This window comes from Crocuta crocuta, unplaced genomic scaffold (assembly GCF_008692635.1).
Source record: "Crocuta crocuta isolate KB4526 unplaced genomic scaffold, BGI_CrCroc_1.0 scaffold118, whole genome shotgun sequence".
Lineage (NCBI taxonomy): Eukaryota > Metazoa > Chordata > Mammalia > Carnivora > Hyaenidae > Crocuta > Crocuta crocuta.
Window position 1 is genome coordinate 9,383,627 of NW_027551558.1, and position 24,870 is coordinate 9,408,496.

The following is a 24,870-nucleotide window of genomic DNA, read 5'->3' on the forward strand; positions in this document are numbered from 1 at the left end:
TCATGACCCAAGCGAAAGTCGGACGCTTAACCGACTAAGCCACCCAGGTGCCCCATATGGCTTCTAGGTCTTAGGTCACACTTCGAAATGTCTTATTCATTATGAGTAAATATATATTTGCCACTTTTTTCCTATTACTTTTGTGACTTTATTTTTTAATATTTAACTTTTCTACCTAGAATTTATTTTGGTATAAAGAGTGATACGTAGGTGTCCAGATTTTCTTTTTCCAGTTGGCTAGTGGTTGTCTCTGCCCTACTTACTTTAACCCTAATACTGATTGAAATGCTGCTGTGATCTCATTCCAGATTCTCATTTAGGTCTGGCATCCACTTAAATTGTTTTGTTTTTTTTTTTTAAAGGTAACTTAATCACCAGGCGTGTGTGTGTGTGTAAGGCAGTGGGAGTTAATAAATATTAATTGGGCACCTACTATTACCTTTCTCTTAGTCTCTTTAGGAAGATTACTGGCCAGAGTTGGAGTATCAGAGTCATTAGGATTGCCAAGAGTGGCCTGAGGGGGACTTCAGAAGCCCCTTGCAATGAAGTGTGATGGGGTGGGAACAGGATGGCCGGACTAGTTTCTAATTGCGGGGAGTTTACAGCTAAGTTGACACAAAGCCTTCCCTAATCAAAGTAGAAGTGTGTATGCCAGTTTCATGCGGGGATGGTACAGTATTAACTTACATGGAACAGACCATTCAAAAGTAAATTTTATAATTGTGTAGTATACAGAAAAGTATAAAAAATATACACAGAAAAGGGAGAGAGAGGTAGTGTGGGGTGGAATATTAGAGAGTGGGAGAAAAGCTTCATCCTTTATATTCCTAAAACTAATTTGTTTTTGGGGTCCCTGGGTGGCTCAGTCAGCTAAGCATCCAACTCTTGATCTCAGCGCAGGTCTTGATCTGAGGATTGTGAATTCAAGGCCCGTGTTGGGTCCACCCTGGGTGTGAAGCCTATGTTTAAAAAGAAAGCTAATTTGATTGATTGATTGATTGATTGATTTACCTATTTATTTATTTACCTACCTACCTACTTTTTTTTTTTTTTTTTAAGTAATCTCTACACTCACCATGGGACTCAAACCCACAACCCTAAGATTGAAAGTCACATGTTCCACCGACAGAGCTAACCAGGTGCCCCCTAAAGCTAATTCAAATAGGCCTCTTACCTTAGTCTGAGGTTTTAGTACACTAAAATGCTTGTTCATCCTGTCTTTTTTCGTGAAATATTAAACTTGTGAAATTCAAATATATTTGTGCAGTGGTGCTATGCTTTTATTTAATGGATTATTTTAGCCTCTAGATAATTAGCTTTGCTAGCACTGAAAAAATTTCATAACTGGTTTTGACTTGTAATGTACATATTAATATAAATGTATGCTGAGGTGACTTATGAGCAGGCTTGGGGCCAGAATCTAGGTCTTGTAGTTTAGTTCAGTGGTCTTAGATAAAGCTGCTTTGAGTTACAATGTTTCATAGTGTAGAGACAAAAAAAAAAATGGCATAATCTTTGTACACTATACTTGGATGAGGAGTGTCCTGAGGGTTTGACTTTAATTCCTCAGAGTTTCTTTTATAGGACTGGCTGGACAATGGCCCAGAACAAGCTCTTTAACAAGATCCTCAAAGCCCTGCAGTCTGACCGGCTTGCCCGCTTGGCCAATGAAGGGGTAAGACTCTAGAAATCTGCCCATGGTGGGCTCTGCCTAATTTAGCCTTACTGGCTGACTACCTTGTGATCCCCCCACTTACCCCGGTTGTTAACAAGGTGGCCCTCATGTATTATCACCTCACTTAAATCTTCTAGGCTTGTAATGAGCCAGTGCTACGCCGTGTTGCTGTGGACAAGTGTGCGAGGAGAGTGCGGCAGGCTCTGGCAAGTGTGAGCTGGGACACCAAGCTGATCCAGTGGCTGCACACTACCCTGGTGGAGACCTTGAGTCTGCCCATGCTGGCCGCCTACCTGGATGCTTTGCAGACACTGAAAGGGAAGGTAAGGCTGTGATTGGCATCTGCCTTGTCCTGAGGTAGCCAGCCTCTGTTGTGTGTTCAGGAAGTGGGGTTGGGCAAGGTCACTGCCTGGTCAGCCTGGAGGACATGACTGAAGCCAGCAGGTTTGCTATTAAAAATAGTAGACATGTTATCATTTCACGTTTTGTCTGGTATAAATGTCCTCAGCCCTGCTGTCTCCAGGATGAAGTGTAGGGCCTGAAAACCAAAATGTACTTTTAGCCTCTCCAGTCATGTCTGCAGCTGTGGTTTGAGTCACCTCTGAGGTCAGGTGAGAAAAGAATTACCACAGAGAAGACAAAGGTCTTACTAGGGTGACGTGTTGAGAAGAAGGAAAGAAGCAGACTTGGGTGTTTGGAGTGCAGGGTTGCAGAGTGGGGGGAATACTCCCCATTCTAGGCTGTGCTCTCAGCAATGGTTCCTCTATTTTAACTCTTGTTTTCTTAGACTATCAGGTTTACAATGAATATTTCGATTGTTTCTCTCTAAAATTTTTTAAATTTATTTTTCATTTTTATTATTTAAGCATAAGTGAGATACAGAATTATATTAGTTTCAGGTATGCAGCACAGTTTCTCGACTATTCTGTACATTACTCAGTGTTCCCCCACAGTAAGTGTAGTTAGCACCTGTCACTATAGAATGTTACTATAGTGTTATTGACTATATTTCCTATGCTGTACTTTTCATCTCTGTGACTTAATTTATTTTATAATTGGAAGTTTATATCTCTTAATCCCCTTCACCTATTTTGCCTATCCCTGCAACTCTCTTTCCTCTGGCAACCACCAGTTCTCTGTATTTATGAGTCTGTTTTTTAGTTTGTTCATTTGTCTTTTTAGGTTCCACATATAAATTGAATCACCTGGTGTTTGTGTTTCTCTGACTTATTTCACTTAGCATAATATCCTCTCAGGTCCATTTATGTTGTCACAGATGGCAGAATCTCATTCTTTTTGATGGCTGAGCATATTCCATTATATATATACCACATCATCTTTATCCGTTATTCTACTGGTGGGTATGTGGTTGCTTGCATACCTTAGTTATTACAAATAATGCTGTAGTGAACATGGAGGTGCTTATATCTTTTCAAATTAGTGTTTTCTTTTTCATTTTTAAAAAAAATATTTATTTATTTTGAGAGAGTGAGTGTGTGAGCAGGGGAGAGGCAGAGAGAGGGAGAGAGAATCCCAAGCAGGTTCCATGCTCAGTGCAGAGCGTGACATGGGGCTCGATCCGTGACTATGAGATCATGACCTGAGCTGAAATCAAGAGTTGGACTCTTAACTGACTGAGCTACCCAGGTGCCCCAGTGTTTTCATTTTCTTTGGGTAAATATCCAGCAGTGAATTACTGGATCATATGGTAATTCTGTGTCTACTGGCCATGTTGTATGCCTTCTCCTCTGCCCATTTTTTAATTGGGTTATTTTTTTTTTTGGTGTTGAGTTGCATAAGTTCTTTATATTTTAGATATTAACTCCTTATCAGATATATCATTTGCAGATGACTTCTCTCATTCAGGAGGTTGCCTTTTCATTTTGTTGATGGTTTCCTTTGCTGTGCAAAAACTTTTTATTTTGGTGTAGTCCTAATAGTTTATTTTTGCTTTTGTTTTTCTTGCCTGGACATATCCATAAGTATGTTGCTAAGGTCAGTGTCCAAGAGATTACTGCCTATGGCCCCTTCCTTCCTTCCTTCCTTCCGTCCTTCTGTCCTTCCGTCCTTCCGTCCTTCCTTCCTGTCTTTATTTTTGAGAGAGAGACAGAGTGCAAGCAGGGGAGGGGCAGAAAGAGAGAGAGAGACACAGAATCTGAAGTGGGCTCCAGGCTCTGACCTGTCAACACAGAGCCTGATGCTGGGCTCAACCCCATGAACCATGAGATCATGACCTGAGCTGAAGTCAGAGCTTAACCGACTGAGCCACTCAGGCACCCCTATGATTTCTTTTAGGAGTTTTATGGTTTCAGATCTCACATTTAGATCCTTAATCCATTTTGAGTTTGTTTTTGTATATGGTGTAAAAAAGTGGTCCAGTTTCATTCTTTTGCATGGAGCTGTCCAGTTTTCCCAACACCATTTATTGAAGAGAATGGATTTTCCCCATTGTGTTCTTGACTTCCTTGTCATAGATTAATCGATCATATAAACATGGGTTTTATTTCTGGGCTCTCTATTCTGTTCCATTGATCTGCTTTTATGCCTCAGTTATACTCTTTTGATTACCATAGCTTGGTAATAATAATTTGAAATCAGGGAGTGTGATGTGTCTAGCTTTTGTTCTTTCTTGTGATTGCTTTGGATATTCAGGCTTCTTTGTGGTACCATACAAATTTTAGAGTTGTGCTGTTTCTGTGAAAAATGCTGTTGGAATTTAATAGATACTGCATTGAATCTGCAGGTTGCTTTTGGTATTTTCGACATTTTAAAAATATTCTTCCAATCTGTGAGCAAAAATATCTGTGTCTTTTTCAGGTTCTTTTGTTATGTCTTATATCTTTCAGTGCACATGTCTTTCACTTCCCTGGTTAAATTTATTTCTAGGTATTTTATTCTTTTTCATGCAGTTATAAGCAGGATTGCCTTTTAAATTTCTCTTCCTGCTAGTTTGTTATTAGCAGATTGTTATTGTTTTACAGATTTTTGTATACTGATTTCTGTCCTGAAACTTTACTGAATTTGTTTATTAGTTCTAACAGCTTTTTGGTGGAGTCGTTAAGATTTCTGTATATAATGTCATCTACAAATAGTGACAGTTTTACTTCTTCTTTTCTGACTTGGATACCTTTTGTTTTTCTTGTCTAATTGCACTAGCTAGGATTAATAGTAAGACTGTGTTGAGTAAAGGTAGTAAGAGTGGGCATCCTTATCTTGTTCCTGATCTTAGAAGAAAAGCTCTTAGCTTTTCACTATTGGGTATGGTGTTAGTTGCGGACTGACCTTTTACAACCCACATCACCATAGTATTCATCCTCCAGTTTCTCAAAACCTTTTTTTTCCTGAAGACTACCTTTAACATTAAAATTTTTTTCCTTTTCCCTAGGTCACTGTGACCTTTGGTGGGTAATATGGAATTCCCAGAGATATTTCTTTTCAGTATAAGCATTAGAATGTTTACACATCTGTGAGGTCACGTTTCTGGTGAATAGTGAAAAATAGGATATGGTATAAATCATATACACAGTACATAAGTTATATTATTTTGGACACAATAACAGATTTCCTTAATATGCCAAAGTTTAAAGGCAGTACTCTAGAAGAAAATGCAGATAAAAAAAATTATAAAATTGACTGATGTTCATTGAGGAAACTTAGAAAACCCAGAAATCTAAAAGGGGAAAAGCTGCCCATAACTCCATAATCAGTATTAGTATTTTGTCATATTTTCTAACAGCATTTTTTTCTGAGTAGAGGATATTTTTATGTTTTTATTTTATCTTTAACATTTTATTAATGTAATTTTCCTATATTACAAATTTTTAAAAATATTTTAAATTAACCCTTACTATCTAGTTATATGGATAATTTGCTTAACCACTCTTATAGAGATATTTAGGTTGTTTCTTCTTTTTGATTATAATTGAGAGAGAATTTATCTTTTGCATCCCCCCCAATCCCATATGTGTGTGTCTTTGTGGTTTTGATATATTTTGTTGGGAAAGGTTCTCAGAAGTAGAATCCTTTGGGAAAGGGATAGGAATGAATTTAAGTCTCTTGATGCATATCACTGGGTTCCTTTCCAAAGGATTGTGTCCATTTACCTTCAGTGATGGGAGACATACTTTTCAGCCATCCACTTGTACTTTTGCCCCTGAGTAAAGTTTGAGAGGCTTCGTTGAAATCTGTCTGTGGCTTATAGTGGGGTTCTGTCCTCACACCCTATTGCTGCTGGTGGACAGGTCTCTTGCTTCACACTGGAAACATCTTTGCTTTTGCTTTTAGATCCCTACTTTGATTGACCGGATGCTTGTGTCATCTAACACGAAGACTGGGGCTGCAGGAGCTGAGGCCTTGTCCCTCCTGCTGAAGAGGCCCTGGGATCCTGCTGTGGGGGTGCTTTCTCATAACAAACCAGTAAGTCAGAGCAGCTCAAGACTTAACTTTGGCCCATGAAGTTTTTAGAATTCAGTCTCAGAACCTTAGCAAGAGGATAATACATGACTTGTTTAACTCCCATTAAAAACTGGTTGTGTATACTGCTTAGCCATAGTTTCATAAGGAAATAAGCATTGGTTGGGATAAGAAAGGTATTGGGATACTTGGGATTTTGTGGAGCAGCACCTCTTCCTCACTGGTTCTCTGTTGGGGTTCCTTCTCCTTAGAGCAAACTCCCTGGCTCTCCTCTCATTCTCATTGCGTCCTCTGGGCCTTCTAGTTCCGTGTTCCCCACCTCACGCCGCCACCGCTTCTGGCAGTCTCAGCTGTCCTGCTTAGGCAAGGTATGTGTGGGAGCAAGAGGAACTGTCTCCTGGGTGGACATAGAGCCTTGGAGAACTGAGCAGACAGAATGCGGGAGGGGGTCGAAATGGTTGGACTTAAGTGTTGAGCATCTCCTCCACTCTCTTTTGGTTTTTAATTGAATGGTGCTTCTTCAAGGTTGAAGGGATTTAGGGTAGGTTAGGCAGAATTGAGAGAAGATTTGAAACTTAACCTCTGCTGGTATGGCTGCCACTTTCTTTCCTTTAGGTCATCCCTGTAGCCACCCATCTGCTGAACAATGGTAGTGGGGTAGGAGTTCTGCAGTGTCTTGAGCATATGATTGGGGCAGTGAGAAGCAAAGTGCTGGAGGTGAGAATGCCCTTGTTTCACTTCACTGGGGTACACCCAGCGTGCTGGGCTTGTTCTGCACCTAGCTCTAATCTCCTGTCTTACTGTCTGCTTTCTCTTCCCACAAAGATTCACAGCCATTTCCCTCACAAACCCATTATCTTGATTGGCTGGAATACAGGAGCTTTGGTGGCCTGTCACGTAAGTAACTCCCATCTCATTTGGAGGTTGGCCTACAATAGAATACTAATACTGCTGATTGCTACCACTGAGTCCTTTTTTGTTCCAGGCACTGTGCTAGATGATCTGCTTACATAAATGCATTTTAAAGTGTAGAAGACAATTTTTTAAAACTTTATTGTGAACATTTTAAGCAGAAACTTCAAGGGAAAACAGTCAACTTTACCAGTATTTAACTTATGATCCACTCTTTTCATCTTACCTCTGCCTACTTTCTCTTTCTTCCAATTGTTTTGAAGAAAATCCCAAATATCATTTCATTTGTATATATTTCAGCATGTATCTCTGAAAAAAATATTCCCTTCACCCCCAAATGTAAATACTATTCTCACCTAAAAAAAAAAACAAAAAATCCAAAAAAACCCAATAATTCTAGCAGGCATAAATTTTAATAGCTTTGGAATTTGATGTTGTGTTCATATTCTATACCTTTCTAAGACATCAAGGAACCTTTTCTTTATTATTTAGTTTCTGTTAAGTGTCCCTGACCTAGCCAAAGCCCCAGTTCTCAAATGAATCAAATAAGCGAAGTCTGTGCTGCTTCATGTGGTCTGGTTAAGTGTGACATCCAGGGCCACGAGAGGAAGAGGGCTATCTCTCTAAACTCCTAGGTCCTGGGAATGGCAGAAATCATCAGCGACTGCTCTAATAAATTTGGAGTGCCTGGGAGCTAACCATTACATTTCAAAAGGGAGAGATTTTCTTCATGTAAGGAAGAAGAGCAACATTTGTGTTCTCCTGATTGCATTTGCTCTTAGTGGAGGAAAAAGTGAACAGGAGGCCACTAGTCGAAGGAACTGATAGGATTGGAAGCACTGAACTCTCCACCCTGTGGTTCAGCCCCTGCTGGGTTCCTGTCACTGTTCTCCAGGTGGAACAGTGTATCTTGTGCCCTGTGCTCTTCCGGCTGCCACTATGGCTAGTACCCCTGAGAATTAGGACTGGCAGGGAGGAGATGGGACTAACTGGTAGGTATGGACCACCTCTGGACTCTGGGTAAGATGTAGTTACAGTGATGTCAGTTGACCTTGAGATGAACTATTGTGTTATTTCCAGGTGTCAGTGATGGAGTACGTCACTGCAGTTGTCTGCCTTGGGTTTCCTTTGCTTACTGTGGATGGTCCCAGAGGGGTAAGTATGGGGTGCAGCCGATGGCTGGGTCATTGGCTGATAAGATTAAGGGGGTGCATACCTCACCCAAACTGGCAGTGAGTGACTGCAGTTGCCAGGCTGACTCCCCTCAGTGGACTCGCCAGGTCAGTGCACACTGAATATTAACTGGCTGATTGTATAACCTATCCATGTTTTAGGATGTGGATGATCCCCTCTTGGATATGAAGACTCCAGTCCTCTTTGTCGTTGGGCAGAATTCCTTGCAGTGTCATCCTGAAGCCATGGAGGATTTCCGGGAGAAGATTCGAGCTGAGAACAGTTTGGTGGTGGTTGGGGGAGCTGATGATAATCTCAGGTGCGTAGGCTCCCCCAGAGCTGTGAGAGAGCCATGTTGCAGTGTTGGAGAGATGCCTGTGAAGTGGTGATGTAGCTATAGACTAAATCTGCTTCTGTGAAAAGGGGAACTGTTTTACATTTTTAACTAATTCAGATTTATAAAAAGTTGCAAAAATAGTACAAAAAATTATTTTATATCATTAACTCAGATTTCCCATCTGTTAATGTCTTACATATCCAAAGTATAATGATCAAAATGAGAAAATTAACATTATATGACACTATTATCTAATCTATAGATACAGATACTGTCTGTTGTTTCACTGATGGTCCTTTTTCTATGCAGTATCCAGTCCAGAATCACGTTTTTAGTTGCTTTGTCTCCTCAGCCTCCTTGAAATTGATACTATTCCTTAGTTTTTCATATTCTTGACATTTTAAAGTCTTCTGGCGAGTTATTTTGTAGGCTGCCCCTTAATGTAGGTTTTTGACATTTCTGTGATTAGGTTGAGTATATACATTTTTGTCAGGAATGCCAGAGGTGATAAGCCCTCAGCACATCTTCCCTGAGGATACATGATATTAATGTGTCTTAATCATTGGTGATGTTAACCTTGATCGTGTGGTTAAGGTGGCATCTTCCAGGTTTCTCTACTGTAAAGTTACTATATTTCTCTTTGTGATTAGTAGTTACCCTATGGGAAGGAGATACTTTGAGACTCTATGAAGGCAGTCTTGGTCATTGTGCTTTCACTAGGGTAGGCATTTTTTATATTTTCTTTCTTACTAAGGATGTATGTGAACATAGATTTTATTTGTATTGAGCATCCTTTTATGTATTTTGGAATAAAAACAGGCAGAATTTGGAAGGGCACCTTTGGTCCTTGAGACAGCCATGGTCCCTTACAAGACTGGCTGCCTTTAGGGACTTTAATTATGCTTTCATGGAATGTACTGAAAAAGAGGTTGTGTCATTTATTGGGCTTCCTTTTTTTATATGCTCAATTGTAGAGATTAATTTAAAAGAATTTTTTTGTGGTGTTTATTATTTTGAGAGAGAGAGAGAGAGAGAACATGAGTTGAGGAGGGGTAGAGAAAGAGAGAGACACACTATACAAAACAGGCTCCAGGCTCTGAGGTGTCAGTATAGAGCCTAACATGGAGTTCAAACTCACAGACTGCAAGATCATGACCTGAGCCGAAGTCTGATGCTTAACTGAGTGAGCCACCCAGGCACCCTGAGATTAATTTCATTTGTATGTTTTAGCTAGCAGCTTAAAGCAAGTATCTGCTGCCATCTGTCTTGTTAGTTTCTTATCCAGAGATGTTTTGGAGAAGTCCTGATCTTTGTCATTTGGCAGCTTCTTTTGGGCCTAGAAGCTAATGCTTTGGTGCTCAAGGCAGTGTTTTAATGTAAATAGATTGTCTTTGTTGGTTATTCAGACATTCATATCTATAGGAAGGTTTCTTGTGTGTGTTGAGTGGCTGTGAGGGAACATGAGAGGTGGGGATACCCTAGTGGGAGTTGTGTTGGGAGGCTGCTTATGTGACATATTTTCATGGTGCCATAAGTGTCATCCTGAAAATTGGAAGACCTTAATTTAGTCTTGGCTGCTTTGCTAAGAAGCTTGGGTAAACTGCTTAACTTTCGGACTCAAAATCATTATCTGTAAGATGAGGGTACTACTCTAGGCCAGAGACCAGCAGCCAGTAAATTGGGGTCTCAGAATTTGTAGGCTCAGAATGTTGTTCTCTACCCTGTCACTTGGGCTCCATTTTTCTCTTTGCTGAGGCCCCCAGTCAGAAGCCAGGGGTTTTCAGACTAGCTTTCAAAGAGGAGAATGCAGCCATCTGTGATCATTTTCTCTTATCCCCTTTCTTTAAATGTTTTATTTATTTTTGAGAGAAACAGAGTGCAAGTTGGGGGTGGGCAGAGAGAGAGGGAGACACAGAATCTGAAGCAGGCTCCAGGTTCTGAGCTGTTAGCACAGAGCCCGACGCAGGGCTGGAACCCACAAATTGTGAGATCATGACCTGAGCCGAAGTTGGACACTTAACTGACTGAGCCACCCAGGTGCCACTCTCTTGTCCCTTTAGAACTAACCTGTGACACCTTTCCTCTTCTACTAATTTCATTTCAACAGCAACCAGTGATCTCAGGGTTTGGGCCTCTGTTGGGGGACTTCTAGGTAAGGTCCTAGAAGTCAGATAGAGTTTATCTGTGAAGCCATAGGTATAAGACTTGTAGAATGTACAGTCCTAGGCAATTGCCATATGTTCTTTGATTTTTTACATATAAATTTTTTGTAATCCCCACAATTCCACGAGTGAGGTGTTATGAGTCTCCATTTTGCAGATATGGAAACAGGTTCAGAGAGGTCGTGATACCTGCCTGAGGGCTAATTTAGTCCTCCTTCCTGGGCCTAAAAAATAAACAACACAGAAGATAAATCCATTCTTGCTTCCATGTGATGCCATTTTCTCCTCTTTGTCTCTTAGAATAAGCAAAGCAAAGAAGAAATCAGAGGGGCTGACTCAGAGCATGGTGGACAGATGTATTCAGGTACACAGTTGCTTTATGTGTTTTTCTCAGCTAGGCTTCCCTTTCAACCTTTTAGGCTTGATCTTGTTGGCAGCAGCCTCTTTGGCTCCGAAGGAATATCCAGTGAGGCCTCTGGTAGAACTAAATCATAAGCAAGGAAAAAGAGAAATGAGAGTAACAGTCTAAGATGCATCAGGGGAGAAAGGGGTTGTTGGAGGAGTGGGGGAGCACAACCATCCGAGAGCACCACCCCACAGAGGCATCAGGGCACAGGCTCCTGCTGGTCTTTGGCTGAGGCTTGGTTTTGTGCCTGGCTCTGTGTGCCTGGAGAGGGACTGGCACACCTGATGCCAAAGCCAGGGTTGATTGAAATGAGTTGAACCTGTCAGGGAGGTGCCTGTTCCCTAGACTGAAGGGCTCGGCGGCCCGGGCCCCTCTTCTTACTAGGATGAGATCGTGGACTTTCTGACCGGAGTGCTCACTCGCACTGAGGGACACATGGGCTCTGAGCCTCGGGATCAGGATGCTGAGAAGAAGAAGAAACCTCGGGATGCAGCCCGCAGAGACTTGGCCTTTGAGGTCCCTGAGCGGGGCAGTCGGCCTGCCTCACCAGCTGCCAAGCTGCCTGCTTCACCCTCAGGCTCAGAGGTAATAAAGGCAGGGAGGAAGCGCTTTTGCTGGGGAAGTAAGACTGTGGAGTTGTTTCCTTCACTTCCTGGGGATGCTTGTCTGCCTTGCCAGTGCTGTAGGCCTTTGAATTCCTATGAGAATTCCTGACCAGGGAATTCCAGGGGGACTTGATAATTAATGGTCAAATCCAAATAGCATTGGCTCAGCTCTTATCTATCCTTCTCACCCTATTTAGGATCTTTCCAGTGTGTCTAGCAGCCCCACTTCCAGCCCCAAGACGAAAGTGACCACAGTGACCTCTGCCCAGAAGTCCAGTCAGATCGGGAGCTCTCAGCTCCTGAAGAGACATGTGCAGCGGACAGAAGCTGTGCTGACCCACAAACAAGCCCAAGGTATAGGCCCCTGGCCCCGTGGCCTCTCAGGTTATCTTCTGCAGTGACATCATGTGGCATTTGGAAAGTACTGACATCCTGTAGCTTCTTCTGGGCCATGAGAGAGGCACCCTTTCCCACATTTCTGTCCAGACAAAATTAGGTTGAAATGAATACGGAGGATTGTTTTCAAGGGTAAGATATCACAAAAAGTCTGTCCATTAGTGGGGCTGTATAGTTCCACTAATTACAGGTTTGCATTGGAGTTCTGGGGAATTTCGGCTTTATGAGCTGACTCTGTGTATTTGCCTAAAACCTTTTTCTGACTCCCAACTGGGGAAGCTGCTTCTGTTTTAGGCCCTGCCCAGGCATTCCTGCAGTCAGGGTACTCTTCATTTCTTGTGGATAGGGTGATTAGCTTATTCATCAGGTTCCAGGGCAACGCAAATGGCATCATGCCCTTTCTTCGTTTTGACCTTGAAGGTTAAGCCCTCCACATTGGGACTTTCAGTGAAGTTTATCAGGCTCTCTGCAGATAAGTTTTAGAGTAGGCTGGGAAATGTTTGTATGGTTGAGATTAGAGTTTGGAGAACAGTGAGTGCTACTGAAACTACAGAAAAGGGAGAGTTTTGTGGGTAGGTAGAAAAGAAACAGTGGCTCTTCCTCGCCCCCATTTTGATCCTGTTGTGCAGCCCTGAGGTAAGGCCTCTCGGGCATTGTGTGTGTATGTATCCAGAAGCATATATCATCTGAGGTCTCACGTGCCTGGAAAGTGGCAGCACCAGAGCTGACTGTCCAGTAGAGAGATGTAGAGATGACAGCAGGCTGATCTGCTCACTTCCCCTGTGATCAGGGGAAATTGTTTCTTTTTAGTGGAGCCACGACTTAAACTCAGGCATCTTAAGAGGGTGCCCTTAAGAGTGGTGCTAACAAGGAGTACAAGTGTGAGGGGATCGGTAAAGGCAAAAAAAAAAAAAAAAAGGCCAAGCCTCTACTGTGCATGTGGATGGTCTGTGACCTGGATCTTCTTACGTGGCAGCCAGGGCCAAGTTCTGGGGGTGGGTGGTATTCCCGTAGGCTTTTGATGAAGAGAGAACCAGTGGTCTGCTCTGCTTATGGAGGGGTAATTAGTTGAGAATGTAAGGAGTTCTGGAAGGCTGATTGGTGAGCTGGGTTTGAAAGGAGACCCAGAATATCATGGTGCAGAGCAGCAGCACTAGTGCCCTGGCTTTGGCAGAGCTCATATGCAAGAGGGAATGATTATAGCTAACTTTTATGGAGCCCTGACTATGTGCCATGCCCTCTTCTTGGTACTTGACTTGCTATTGCTTGTTGAGTTTTGGCAATGGCCCCATGAGGCAGGTACATTTATTATTTTTGGTTTATAGGTGATTCCCAGCGAAATTTCTGGGGGTCAAGGTTTCAAACCCATGCAGTAATTCTGGAAGGGGCCCCTGTTGACCATTTTTTAGAACATGTTCATATCTTCTCTTACTCCCTCTCCTTTTCTCCTTTTTCTGGCTGGCTGTGATTCTGTAATTCTTTCTGATTCATTCCAGCACAGTTTGCTGCTTTTCTGAAACAAAATATGCTGGTGAGGAAAGCTCTTCCTCCTGGCACCTCCTCCTGTCTCTTTGGTGAGTATTGCTTTTCCTTTCACCTTTTCACGCTCCATTCTCTGCTTCTCTCCACTTTTCCCTCAGTTTCTTTCCCATTCTGTTTCTTATTTGTCTCTGGCTCCTGCTTTTCTTTCTTCCTTTTTCTGTCTTCTGATTCTTTTCTTGGCTGACTCCTTTTGCTTACTTCATAGTCTTTGCTTTTCCTCCATACTTTCTGTTGGCTTCTCATGATTTTTATTTTTTTGTCTCTTGTGGTTCTTGGCTCTGCTTCTCCTGTGTGTGCTTGTGGCCGATTGCCTCTGAACCTGAGTTTCTGTATATTATTCTCCCTGCCTCTGGTTTCCTGCTTCCATCCTGGCTGCTACAAGCACACCAGCCACTTATCATAGCATAAAACCTATAGCTCCTTTCCCTTTTACCCTTCTACCTATTCTGATTTTAGTCCGTGCATTTGTCCCCTAAGTGATCCATCCAGCTGGTTATGTCCTGTGGCCCAGCGTAGCTCTCTGTGGCCCAGGCCAGGACCCCCATTCCTTCTTCCAATCCTCATATACTACTGCTTTCCTCCCCACCCTACCCCTGATTGCCTGTGCTAAGGAGAGGGACTGGGGTGGGCTTCTGGTTTTAAAGAGAAGGGGATCTCTCGGGTGCCTGGGTGGCTCAGTTGGTTAAATGTGTGACTCTTGATCTTAGCTCAGGTCTTGATCTCAGGGTCCTGAGTCCAAGCCCCACACTGGGCTCTGTGCTGGGTGTGAAGTCTACTTAAAATACAAAATAAAAAAAAAATTATAAAAAAGAGAAGGGGGTCTTTGAGGAAACCTGAAGGATAACTTCAAAGTTCAGGAGGCTTGGCCATGTACAGGATGAGTCTGTTGGATTCAGTGGAGGGGAAAGCCCATGTGTGAACAGTTGGCCTTTTTTTGTACTAGTGCAAGTGACCTGGGGACTTGTTGTGACATGAACCACCGTTGCCTGTTACTTTTGGGCAGGAGCTGTAAAGTTGTCTTGGCTGAGATGCTCCCTTGCCTAGTATCCACTCAAAGCCAACCATAATTCCTTGCAATAATCCTTCTTGTTGCCTTCATTTGGCAAGCAAATCTTCAGCCTTGGGCTCTTAGGACAAGGTAGGACTCCGAGAGCCTTGTGAAAAATCTCTCTTTTAGAGAGGACTGGGTAGTGTGCTCCTTTGCTCCTGCTTTATGGAATGTTTACTGTCCCCCAGCTGTATGATGTGAGGGTGGGCTTGAAACAGGAAAACTATCACATTTTTTGAGTCCAGGAAGCACTGCTTAGATCCATTATAGTGAGTCTTTTTTGGTTGGCCTTCGCTAGGCAGGGTCAGGCTGTCTTCTCCTTTCCTTTTGTTTCCGCCAACTCAGAGCCCCCTTTCCTTCTAACTCCAGAACAGGGTAAGGGATGGGGATGGAGCCATCCTCTGAGAGGACAAGATGGTGTCTACCACAGGTGGGACCTGAGTGAAGTGGGACTCAATTATTGGCAGTTGCCTTTGAAGTGTGACTTAGTATGTGATACACAGTCATGCCCCTGCTGCTACTGTCTGTCAGTGTCTCGGGCTTTTTTGGATTGTGGAAGACCTCACCTCAGCTCCATCTCTTAGTTCCCATTTCATCAGAACAAACGGAGGAGGCAGAGAAAGAGGATCTTAGGGTCCAGCTGAAGCGCCACCATCCTTCCAGTCCTCTTCCTGGCAGTAAGACTTCCAAGAGACCGAAGATTAAGGTGTCCCTTATCTCCCAAGGGGACACGGCTGGAGGGCCTTGTACTCCTTCCCAAGGAGGAGCTCCAGAAGGTGAGTTTCTCTTGCCTGTCTAAATAAAAACTGAGCTCTCTCAGAGCACATAACATTGCTATCTTGGTGGCTTGCTGGACATCTCAGCCTTTACTTCAGTGTAAGATGTCCCTGGAGCAGAGAGGATATGAGGTAGCATGTGGGCAATAGTGGGCAGTGACCTGATCTGAACTAGAATCAGGGAGGCAGAACGAGGATCGGTAAAGATAAAATATTCTGGGGGCGCCTGGTTGGTTCAGAGGAGGATGCAACTCTTGATCTCAGGGTCCTGAGTTGGAGCCCCACATGGGGGTGCAGAGATTACATAAAATATTTAGGGGAAAAAAGATAATAAAATATTCTGGAAAGTTTAAAAAATGGAAGTAAAATACCTCCAGTTCTCCCTGTTCTACTGTTCTACTTATTCTTCATTTTTCTTCTTCCAGTCTTTGTCCATAGTATTTTGGATTTAGCCTGGGCTGTGAAACCTTGAAAGGTAGGGGCCAAGCAGGACTGACCAGTGGCCTTGGGGTTTTCTGTTTTGCAGTTGTGGGAGGGAAGCCCATCACCATGACGCTGGGGCAGGCTTCAGCAGGGGCCAAGGAGCTCACAGGGCTTCTCACCACTACCAAGTGAGTCTGTTTCTTGGCCTTTCTGTCTCTGGTCCTTTCTTTTCACCTTTTCTATGGTCCATTTAGTGCTTTAGAAAGGTGATAGAGTCTGGACTCTGTCAGTTTTGGGAATATGACTTTTTTCTCAGTGGGATCTTTGCTCTTTTTTGAGGGGCGGGGGGTCAGTTCAGTTCTTTTTTACTGAAAGTTTGCAAATCTTCCCATAGCTCTTGCTTTAAGGTTTGAAATCTTTATTTTAGGCCTGGCTTTCAGAAGGACTAGAGACCAGGTTCAGAAAGTGGAACAAAGAAAACTATAGGTTCTCGTGTCTATTACTGAAAGCCTTGCTGGGCCCCACTCTGGACCCTCCCTTTGTTGCTGGGGTCTGCTGGCCTCCATCCTTTGGATAACGGAGCTCCTGTCTTTATTTCCAGGTCGAATGCTTTGGAAGGGGGAGTCTCAGCCAGCCCAGCCTCCTCAGTCTCCAGCAGCACTGCACCCAGTGCCTTGCATACACTCCAGAGCCGCCTAGTGGCCACCTCTCCTGGAAGCACCCTCCCAGGTATCTGGTAGCCCAGCATTTCCCTCCTCCCAGCAATATTTCCTTTGGGCTGCTGCTGGAGGGTGGTCCTGGGAAAGCAGCCGAATCTGGAGGATGCTCCTCTGGGTTGCAGGCTTTCGTAGAGGCTTGATGTAAAGCTGGGATTAGCATTGAGGTGGGAGAGTTCTTGGTCTTAATATCTATAGTAGTAAAGAGCCCAGTCTGCAGGTAGTGTCTCTTGTACTCTGAGGAGGAGAAATAGCTGGTGGGAGATGTATGTATCGTGTTCACTTCTGGTGTTTTTAAACACATCTGATTGCAGAAAATTGGGAGATTGTGCTGTACTAGCATTAGCAAAACGAGGCACCTTTCTGCCTCTGCTTGTCACCTCACTTTTACCACCCCACCCTACATGGAAAGGCTGGTTGCCTGAGCCCAGCAGGGACAAGGCTCTGCAGGTGTCCTCCTTCAGGAGGACTTCACTCTTTGCTTTGTGGCCACTGGATTATGTGTCGTGAAGTGTAAATCAGGTATTTGGAATTCTTTTGGCTTAAGAAACTGTCCCCTTTCCTGGAAAGGATGGCATTTAGATTTCCAAAGTGGGATTCAAATTCTCTGGTTTCCCGAAAATTGTCCGAAATGTAAGACAGGTGGCTTGGAGCAGGTTGGGATATGCAGAGCAAATCCAAGGCAATGTGTCTAGAACAACAGTTTTCCTCACATGGGCATGCAGTGTGCATCCTGGCATCTTTCTGAGAGCTCTGGAAATGTCCCAGGGAAAGAGCATTGGTATCTTAGTTGGTTGTTGAGGATGGATGGGTGTGACTGCTCTTGGGAGAAGGACTTGAGCCTGTATTGACTTCTGTTGTGTCCTCTTCTAGGGGGCACATCAGCCAGCAGCCTCCTTCAAGGCCTCAGCTTCAGCTTGCAGGATATCAGCAGCAAGACCTCTGGCCTCCCAGCAAATCCCTCCCCAGGACCAGCCCCACAGGTGCACATCTGCCTTCTGCTGGGTTGGCCAGGTGTTGGGAGGAGGCATTCTTAGTTCAGTTGGCTTTGGCAGGGAAACTGGGTCTGGAGTCTGGGTCAAGACAGCCTTCTGACTTCATCCTGGGAACTACCGGGATGTTACTTACTGTGTGATCTTGGGCAAGTTTTTTGACCTCTCTGTATCTTTGGATCCTTGTCTGTAAAATTAGGATAATAGTATACTCTCTCAAAGGGTTGTTTTGAGGATTAAATAAGCTCATATGTGGAAAATGCCTGGTAGAGTACCTTGCATGTAGTAGGTGCTCATTGGATGGTAGCCTTTAATACTATGGGCCCTCCATACTCGAACATTGCTGTTGGGCAATAGCTTCTGATCACCTGGGCTTGTGTGTCCCATAGGCCACCAGTGTGAAGTTGCCCACCCCCATGCAGAGCCTGGGTGCCATCACCACGGGCACCAGCACCATTGTACGTACCATTCCTGTGGCCACCACTCTCTCATCCTTGGGTGCCACTCCTGGTGGGAAGCCCACAGCCATCCACCAGCTGCTGACCAATGGGGGCCTCGCTAAGTTGGCAAGCAGCCTCCCTGGCCTGGCTCAGATCTCTAACCAAGCATCAGGTGAGTCTCTCATGACAGCTGTGGGAACTCTTAGATATGGGATCTTTCCCCAGGACCTTCCCATCTCACATGGGCAAGGCATGTTGTTGAACTCAGCTCAGCAGGGTCCTGGCATTGACCCTCAAGGATTCAGCTGTGTGGGACCAGCCCCCAGAGAGATTGAAAGAACACAGCTGTTTCCTGTTGCCTTTCAGACTGATTGACAGAGTGTAGATGACCCAGCTGGGGATACTGAGGTGGGAGGCTGTGAGGGGGTGGTGTGTGATGTGAAGAAACTCTACAAGAGAAGAAAGTGGAGGCTGTGACCAAAAACAACCTTCCCCCCTCTACCCCCCATCAGGCTTGAAGGTCCCTACCACCATTACTCTGACACTGCGTGGCCAGCCCAGCCGAATCACTACGCTGAGCCCCATGGGCTCAGGAGCAACCCTGTCAGAGGAGCCCAACTCCCAGGCCCTGCCCTCCAGCTCACAGGTGAGTCTCCCTGGAAAGACTGAGGACATGGGCTCCGGTATTGGGAAGTTTGGGGCTGGCTGACTGGCTTATCGGAGGAGCTGCCAGTGCACTGGACTTGTAGGCAGACCATAGTCAAATCCAGACATGGGTAATTTTGAGCAAGTTGTGGACTTCTTTGAGTCTCTTCTTCCATGGTATCCCCTGGATCATTGTGGGGATTGAATCTGGAACTATGTTCAGGTGTGTAGCAGTGCTTGGTAATTAAGTTTTGTTTGCTTTCCCTCTCCATTCCTTGTCTCTTCCTGTTCTTGGCTTCATCGTTCACAGGTTGTGGTAGAAGCTAGTTAGTTGATTAACAGCCTTTCTTTGACCAGCTTTCTGGCATTGTGCTGTTCCAGCTCCTGGCATTCATTGCCATATTGCCATCTTTTTTGGACACACTAGATTTCTTTTTCTTTTTTTTTTTTAATGTTTATTTATTTTTGAGAGAGAGACAGAGCACAAGCAGGGGAGGGGCAGAGAGAGAGGGAGACACAGAATCTGAAGCAGGCTCCAGGCTCTGAGCTGTCAGCACAGAGCCCGACCTGGGGCTTGAACCCACAGATTGTGAGATCATGACGTGAGCCAAACACTTAGCTGACAGAGCCACCCAGGTGCCCAAGGGACATACTAGATTTCTATAGCTCTTACCCAAAGTCACTAACAGTTCCTTGTAGCTGATAAATGTAAAATGTTTCTAATCTTAAGGCATGATCTGAGAACTACCCAGAGATCAGAGGTGAAAGAAAAAANCAAGTCACTAACAGTTCCTTGTAGCTGATCTGATTTCTGTTATGACCTTGTCGTGTAAAATGTTTCTAATCTTAAGGCATGATCTGAGAACTACCCAGAGATCAGAGGTGAAAGAAAAAAATAGCTGGAGTCCAGTGTTGAGTGGGCTTTCCTTCAAGGGTGCACTGACCATTTCAGCCATGGCCTTCCCTCGTGGGAATGAGGCTGCTGTGCGGGCTGCCATGAAAGAAGGCCTGGCCCTGTTCCCGTCATTCCCACTACACCAGCCCTGCCCCGGAAGTGGAGGTGGGCTCCTGTTGGCACTTGACAAGTCCCAACGGTTCTAGATGACCTTCTGCCTCCTCCTTTTGAGAGGAAAATACTGCACAGAGACTGTTACCTGGCCTTCATTGGGATCATAGTTACCCCTCCCTGCCTTTTTGGCAAAAAAGTGGAGGTGTGGTGTTTTTTTTTATTCCTTGTTTTTCCAATTACAGAAATGTGCTTATTTTAAATAATTCAAACATTACAGAAATAATGTAATTTAGAAAGTAAAAATTTCCCATGATACCACTCTCAGATATGATATCCACTAATAGCTTGATCTGTGCATTCTCCTTGATTTTTCTTTTTTTTTTTTTTAAATGTTTTATTTATTTCTAGGAGAGAGAGAGAGCGTGAGCAGGGGAGGGTCAGAGAGAGAGGGAGTCACAGACTCTGAAACAGGCTCCAGGCTCCGAGCTGGCAGTCAGCACAGAGCCCGACGCGGGGCTCGAACCCACGAACCGCGAGATCATGACCTAAGCGAAAGTCGGACGCTTAACCGACTAAGCCACCCAGGCACCCCCCTCCTTGATTTTTCTATACAAAATACATTATCTTATTTTACTTTTTTGACAAAAATGGGATCACAGAATATGGACTATTTTGTAACTGGCCTTTGTTTACAACACATGTTGTGACATGTTTCCCTGTGGGTTACATAGAGACCTATCTACTTCTCATCAGTGGCTACCTCATGTTCCACTGGGTGGATGTATGAACGTGTATTTCATCACCTCCTGTTAGAGAGTTGGGCTGTTTTGTTTTTGATACAGAAAATAATGGGTCAGTGAACACCCTTGCTCCTGAGTTTTGTGTGCCTCCGGGAGCTTTCTATGGTCTAGAGACCAGTAGTGGAGGGTACGTGCATCTGATATCTGGCTAGCTGCTGGCTAATTGCCTTTCAGAGGTCTTGCTGGTTACAGTTCAAGCCACAGTGATGAGAAGAACTATTTTCCTATGCCTTTATCAGTTATGGAAATCAGTATTTTAAATTTAATTTATTAATTTGATGAGTGAGGTGAAATTATTTAAATGTGTGTTTTCCTGATTACTGATGAGGTTGTATGTCTTTTATGAATTACTCATCATATTCTGTCTCTATGATTTATAGCAGCTTTATACATTTCAGATATTAATCCTTTATCTATTTAAAAATTTTTTTTAATATTTATTTTTGAGAGAGAGAGACAGAGCATAAGCAGGGGAGGGGCAGAGAGAGAGGGACACAGAATCCGAAGCAGGCTCCAGGCTCTGAGCTATAAAACACAGAGCCCAACGTGGGGCTCGAACCCAGGAACTGCGAGTTCCTGACCTGAGCTGAAGTCAGATACTGAATTGACTGAGCCATGTAGTTGGCCCAGTCCTTTATCTGTTATACGAGTTGTATATACTTCAGTCAACTACTTCTCTTTTTTTTTTTTTCCCTTCTGTTGAAGTATTAAGTGCTTGTTTTTTAACATTTGTTTTGGGATCTTTTATCATACATTAACAGTCTTTACATAGCAGGACACCTGAGTGGCTCAGTCAGTTGAGCGTCTGACTTCAGCTCAGGTCATGATCTCACAGTTTGTGAGTTCGAGCCCCACATCAGGTTTGCTGCTATCAGCACAGAACCCACTTCAAATCCTCTGTCTCCCTCTCTCAGTCCCTGCCCTGCTCATTCATGCTCTCTCTTTCTCTCTCTCAAATAAATAAACATTAAAAAATTTTTTTACATGGCAAAATCTTCAAATCTTTATAGCTCCAAAGTTTTGTGTCATAAGAAAGCTCTTCCCACTGCAAGGATATGATCGTTTTGTGTTCTTATAAATATTTTATTTTTAATTGTAAAATACATATGTACAGTTTATCATTTTGTCATTTTTAGGCTTTAGGCTTACTGTTCAGTGACATTAGTACATTTTCATTGCTGTGCAACCATCGCCACCATTCATGTCTAGAACTTTCCATTATCCTGTACTGAAACTCTGGTTTTGGTATTTTCTTATAATGCATTTGTTTACCTTTAGTTTTTCAGTCTACTTGGAATTTATTTTTGTATGCTAAGTGAGGTAAGGATCTATACAGAAGAGTCCATGTATCCTTCCTCTCTTCTCATTTGAAATCTGCTGCTCTCACATTCTTTTTTTTTTTTTAATATTTTTATTTCTAGGAGAGAGAGAGAGACAGCGTGAGCAGGGGAGGGTCAGAGAGAGAGGGAGACACAGACTCTGAAACAGGCTCCAGGCTCCGAGCTGGCAGTCAGCACAGAGCCCGACGCAGGGCTCGAACCCACGAACCGCAAGATCATGACCTAAGCGAAAGTCGGACGCTTAACCGACTAAGCCACGCAGGCGCCCCTCTCACATTCTTGATTACTGCATACACTTGGGCCTTTTTGTACCTGTGACCCGTCTGTTCTCACACTAAGTTAATGAAATTGTTTGATAATGCAGGTCCTCCAATTAATGAAGTGTCCAGAATGTTTCTAGTTTGCTACCGTTACTCTTTTTTTTCTTGATAAATAATGGGTTTTGAATTTTGTCCATTGCCATCTTGGCATCAGATGAATGAGCATAAACATTTCCTCTGAATTACTTAAAATGCTGAGTTACTTTAATAAATGTCAGATTATCTAAATTCCACATTCAGTAGATTGTTTAATATGTCCTACTATTGTTTTGCATATGCCCCAGTCTATTTGTAGTGTGCACATGTAGGAAACGAGACCCTATCAAAAGAGAACAAAAAAATAAAGAAGCTAAGTATTTCAGAGGAAAAGCATATCTACTTTTTTGATTTGCTTTTATTTTACTTAGGATTTTGGCCTCTGTGTTTATTAGTGAGATAAGCCTATAGTTTTCTTCCCATCCACCCCTGCTTTTGTGTATGTGCTTCCCTTGTCCAGTTGTATAAAGGGGATAAATCTGTATAGAATGAGATGGAAGCATGTTTTTTCCTATTCTTTTAAAAATTGTTTTTAAATGTTTATTTTTGAGAGAGCTTGAGCAGGAGTGGGCAGAAAGGGAGACACAGAATCCAAAGTAGGCTCCAAACTCTGAGCTGTCAGCACAGAGCTGGATGTGGGGCTCGAACCCATGAACAATGAGATCATGACTTGAGCCGAAGTCAGATGCTTAACCAACTGAGCCACCCAGGCGCCCTTCTATTCTAAAAACATTCATATTGCACAGAAATTATAAGTTCCTTGATAGTATGATAGAAATTATCTATAAAATCATTTGGGTCTGTTATCAGGCAGTCTTAACTTTTTTGATACCATACCGAAACCCAGCTAGAATGCATGTCCTCACCATGTAATACCTCCTCCTCTATTAGTGGTCCTCTTCAGCTTGCTGCAGCCTGGGGGAGCTAGTTAGTGTTGAGAACAGGCTAGATCGAGCTCATTGAGAATCATTTTCCATGGCTAAATTGAAGCACAGAATAAAGATCAAGATCTGATGTCTACCTAATAGTATTAACCTGAGAGCTTAGTTTTTATCTCAGTAAAATGAGTGTATAATTACTAGGAGGGTTTTAGTGGTGATTCTTTTCTTATAGAGAAAGGGTGCATTATTAGATTAAGATTGTTGCCTTGAGAACTTCTAATGATTACCTCAGTGTTCACATGGCCAGACTGTGTGATATCAGAGAAAGCAGTGGGCTGTGGGTCAGGTCTTCAGCCAGCTGTGTGATTCTGAGCAAATCACTTAACTTCTTGCGGCGCCTGGGTGGCTCAGTCGGCTGGGCAGCTGACTTCGGCTCAGGTCATGATCTCATTGCTTGTGGGTTCGAGCCCCACGTCAGGCTGTGCTGACAGCTTGGAGCCTAGAGCCTGCTTCAGATTCTGTGTCTCCCTCTCTGTCTCTATCTCTATCTCTTTCTGTCTCTCTATCTCTCAAAAAATAAACACTAAAAAAATTTTTTTAAAAATCACCTAACTTCTCTGGGTTTTGGTTTTCTTATGTGGCCTAGTAGGTCTAAATTAGTGATTATTGTGGTAGGATTGATTAATAGGGGGTATCTCAGAATCTCCTCAGACTTTGGGAAGTTGAATTTTTAAAGGTTGAGAAACCACCCATTTATGATGATTTATGAGACAATTGGAAATTTGAACACTGGGTAATAGTTGATATTAAGGGATTATTAACTGTTTAATGTGTGATAATGGTGTTTACATTTGAAAAAATAATCCTTTTCTAGTTTTGAGTTTCATAATATATTTATGAATAGAATGAGAAAGAAAGATTATAAACACTGGCTAGACTTCTCTAAGGTCTGTGCAAACACTTAATTATCTGTTTTGTTTCTGGCACCGATGAATATTTACTGTGTTTTTTTTATGGAACTGGACTCTTATGTACTCTTTTTTTTTTTTTTTTTTCAAGTTTATTTTTTTTGAGAGACAGAGAAAGAGAACCAGTGGGGGAGGGACAGAAAGGGAGGGGGGCAGACGATCTAAAGCAGGCTCCATGCTGACAGCAGAGAGCCTGATGCGGGGCTCAATCTTAGAAGCCATGAGATAATGAACTGTGCTGAAATTAGACACTTAACCATCTGAGCCACCCATGCGCCCATACTTTTATATACCCTTTACAGCTGAAAAGCCTTCAGAGGAAGAGGAGAGACAGAGACTGTGTTGTGCCTGGCCTCAGAGTCCTGAGAATGGACTCCTTTCCTGTGGTTATAAGGTCTTTCTCCTCTCTGGCCACATGGTGGTCTGCCCAGCCAGGGGGCATCCCTGCAACCCTCGCAGTAGCCCCTGGGAGAGTAGACTCTCTAATCAGGACAGAGTAATCCTCTGCACAGCCCTGCCTTTAGGCAGGGTGAGCACCTGTAGGCAGATCCTTTTAAGTTTTGATTGTCAAACCCTTCTTTGTTTACCCTCTCCTCTGCCCTCCCATTTCCCCCTTTTTTCTGCATTCTTAGAGACCTCTTAGGAGTTTTGCAAAGATGAACTCTAGAAAAGTGAGGAAAACCGTGGTGAAAAAAGGCCAACTCTTTCTACATTGCTTTTTTCTTCCTAAGCTACAGGGCTCAGAAATTTGTGGCATCCTCCATAACAACTAAAAAATGGGCAAGACCTAAAAAACTGATTTTGTCAGAACAGCCATGGAAAACTTCCTCCAACTATCATCCTTAACAATTTACT

The 24,870-nt window shown here is 43.3% G+C and overlaps 1 protein-coding gene across 5 annotated transcripts in view; it reads left to right on the top strand.

The window, feature by feature from the left end:
• The window catches only part of KANSL3 (KAT8 regulatory NSL complex subunit 3), a 40,727-nt gene that overhangs the window by 12,932 nt on the left and 2,925 nt on the right, over window positions 1–24,870 (top strand). For 4 of the 5 annotated variants that reach the window (XM_077749215.1, XM_077749216.1, XM_077749217.1 and 1 more), the window contains 17 exons: window positions 1,585–1,675; window positions 1,813–1,998; window positions 5,960–6,091; window positions 6,340–6,456; window positions 6,704–6,805; window positions 6,914–6,985; window positions 8,081–8,155; window positions 8,335–8,492; window positions 10,973–11,036; window positions 11,463–11,663; window positions 11,881–12,037; window positions 15,254–15,445; window positions 15,972–16,056; window positions 16,470–16,597; window positions 17,458–17,567; window positions 17,966–18,188; window positions 18,529–18,662. In XM_077749215.1, coding sequence (XP_077605341.1) covers window positions 1,585–1,675; window positions 1,813–1,998; window positions 5,960–6,091; window positions 6,340–6,456; window positions 6,704–6,805; window positions 6,914–6,985; window positions 8,081–8,155; window positions 8,335–8,492; window positions 10,973–11,036; window positions 11,463–11,663; window positions 11,881–12,037; window positions 15,254–15,445; window positions 15,972–16,056; window positions 16,470–16,597; window positions 17,458–17,567; window positions 17,966–18,188; window positions 18,529–18,662 — 2,227 coding nt within the window. Of the gene's footprint in view, window positions 1–1,584; window positions 1,676–1,812; window positions 1,999–5,959; window positions 6,092–6,339; window positions 6,457–6,703; window positions 6,806–6,913; window positions 6,986–8,080; window positions 8,156–8,334; window positions 8,493–10,972; window positions 11,037–11,462; window positions 11,664–11,880; window positions 12,038–13,575; window positions 13,654–15,253; window positions 15,446–15,971; window positions 16,057–16,469; window positions 16,598–17,457; window positions 17,568–17,965; window positions 18,189–18,528; window positions 18,663–24,870 lie in introns of all 5 variants that reach the window. The other variant, XM_077749220.1, reaches the window with a different exon arrangement.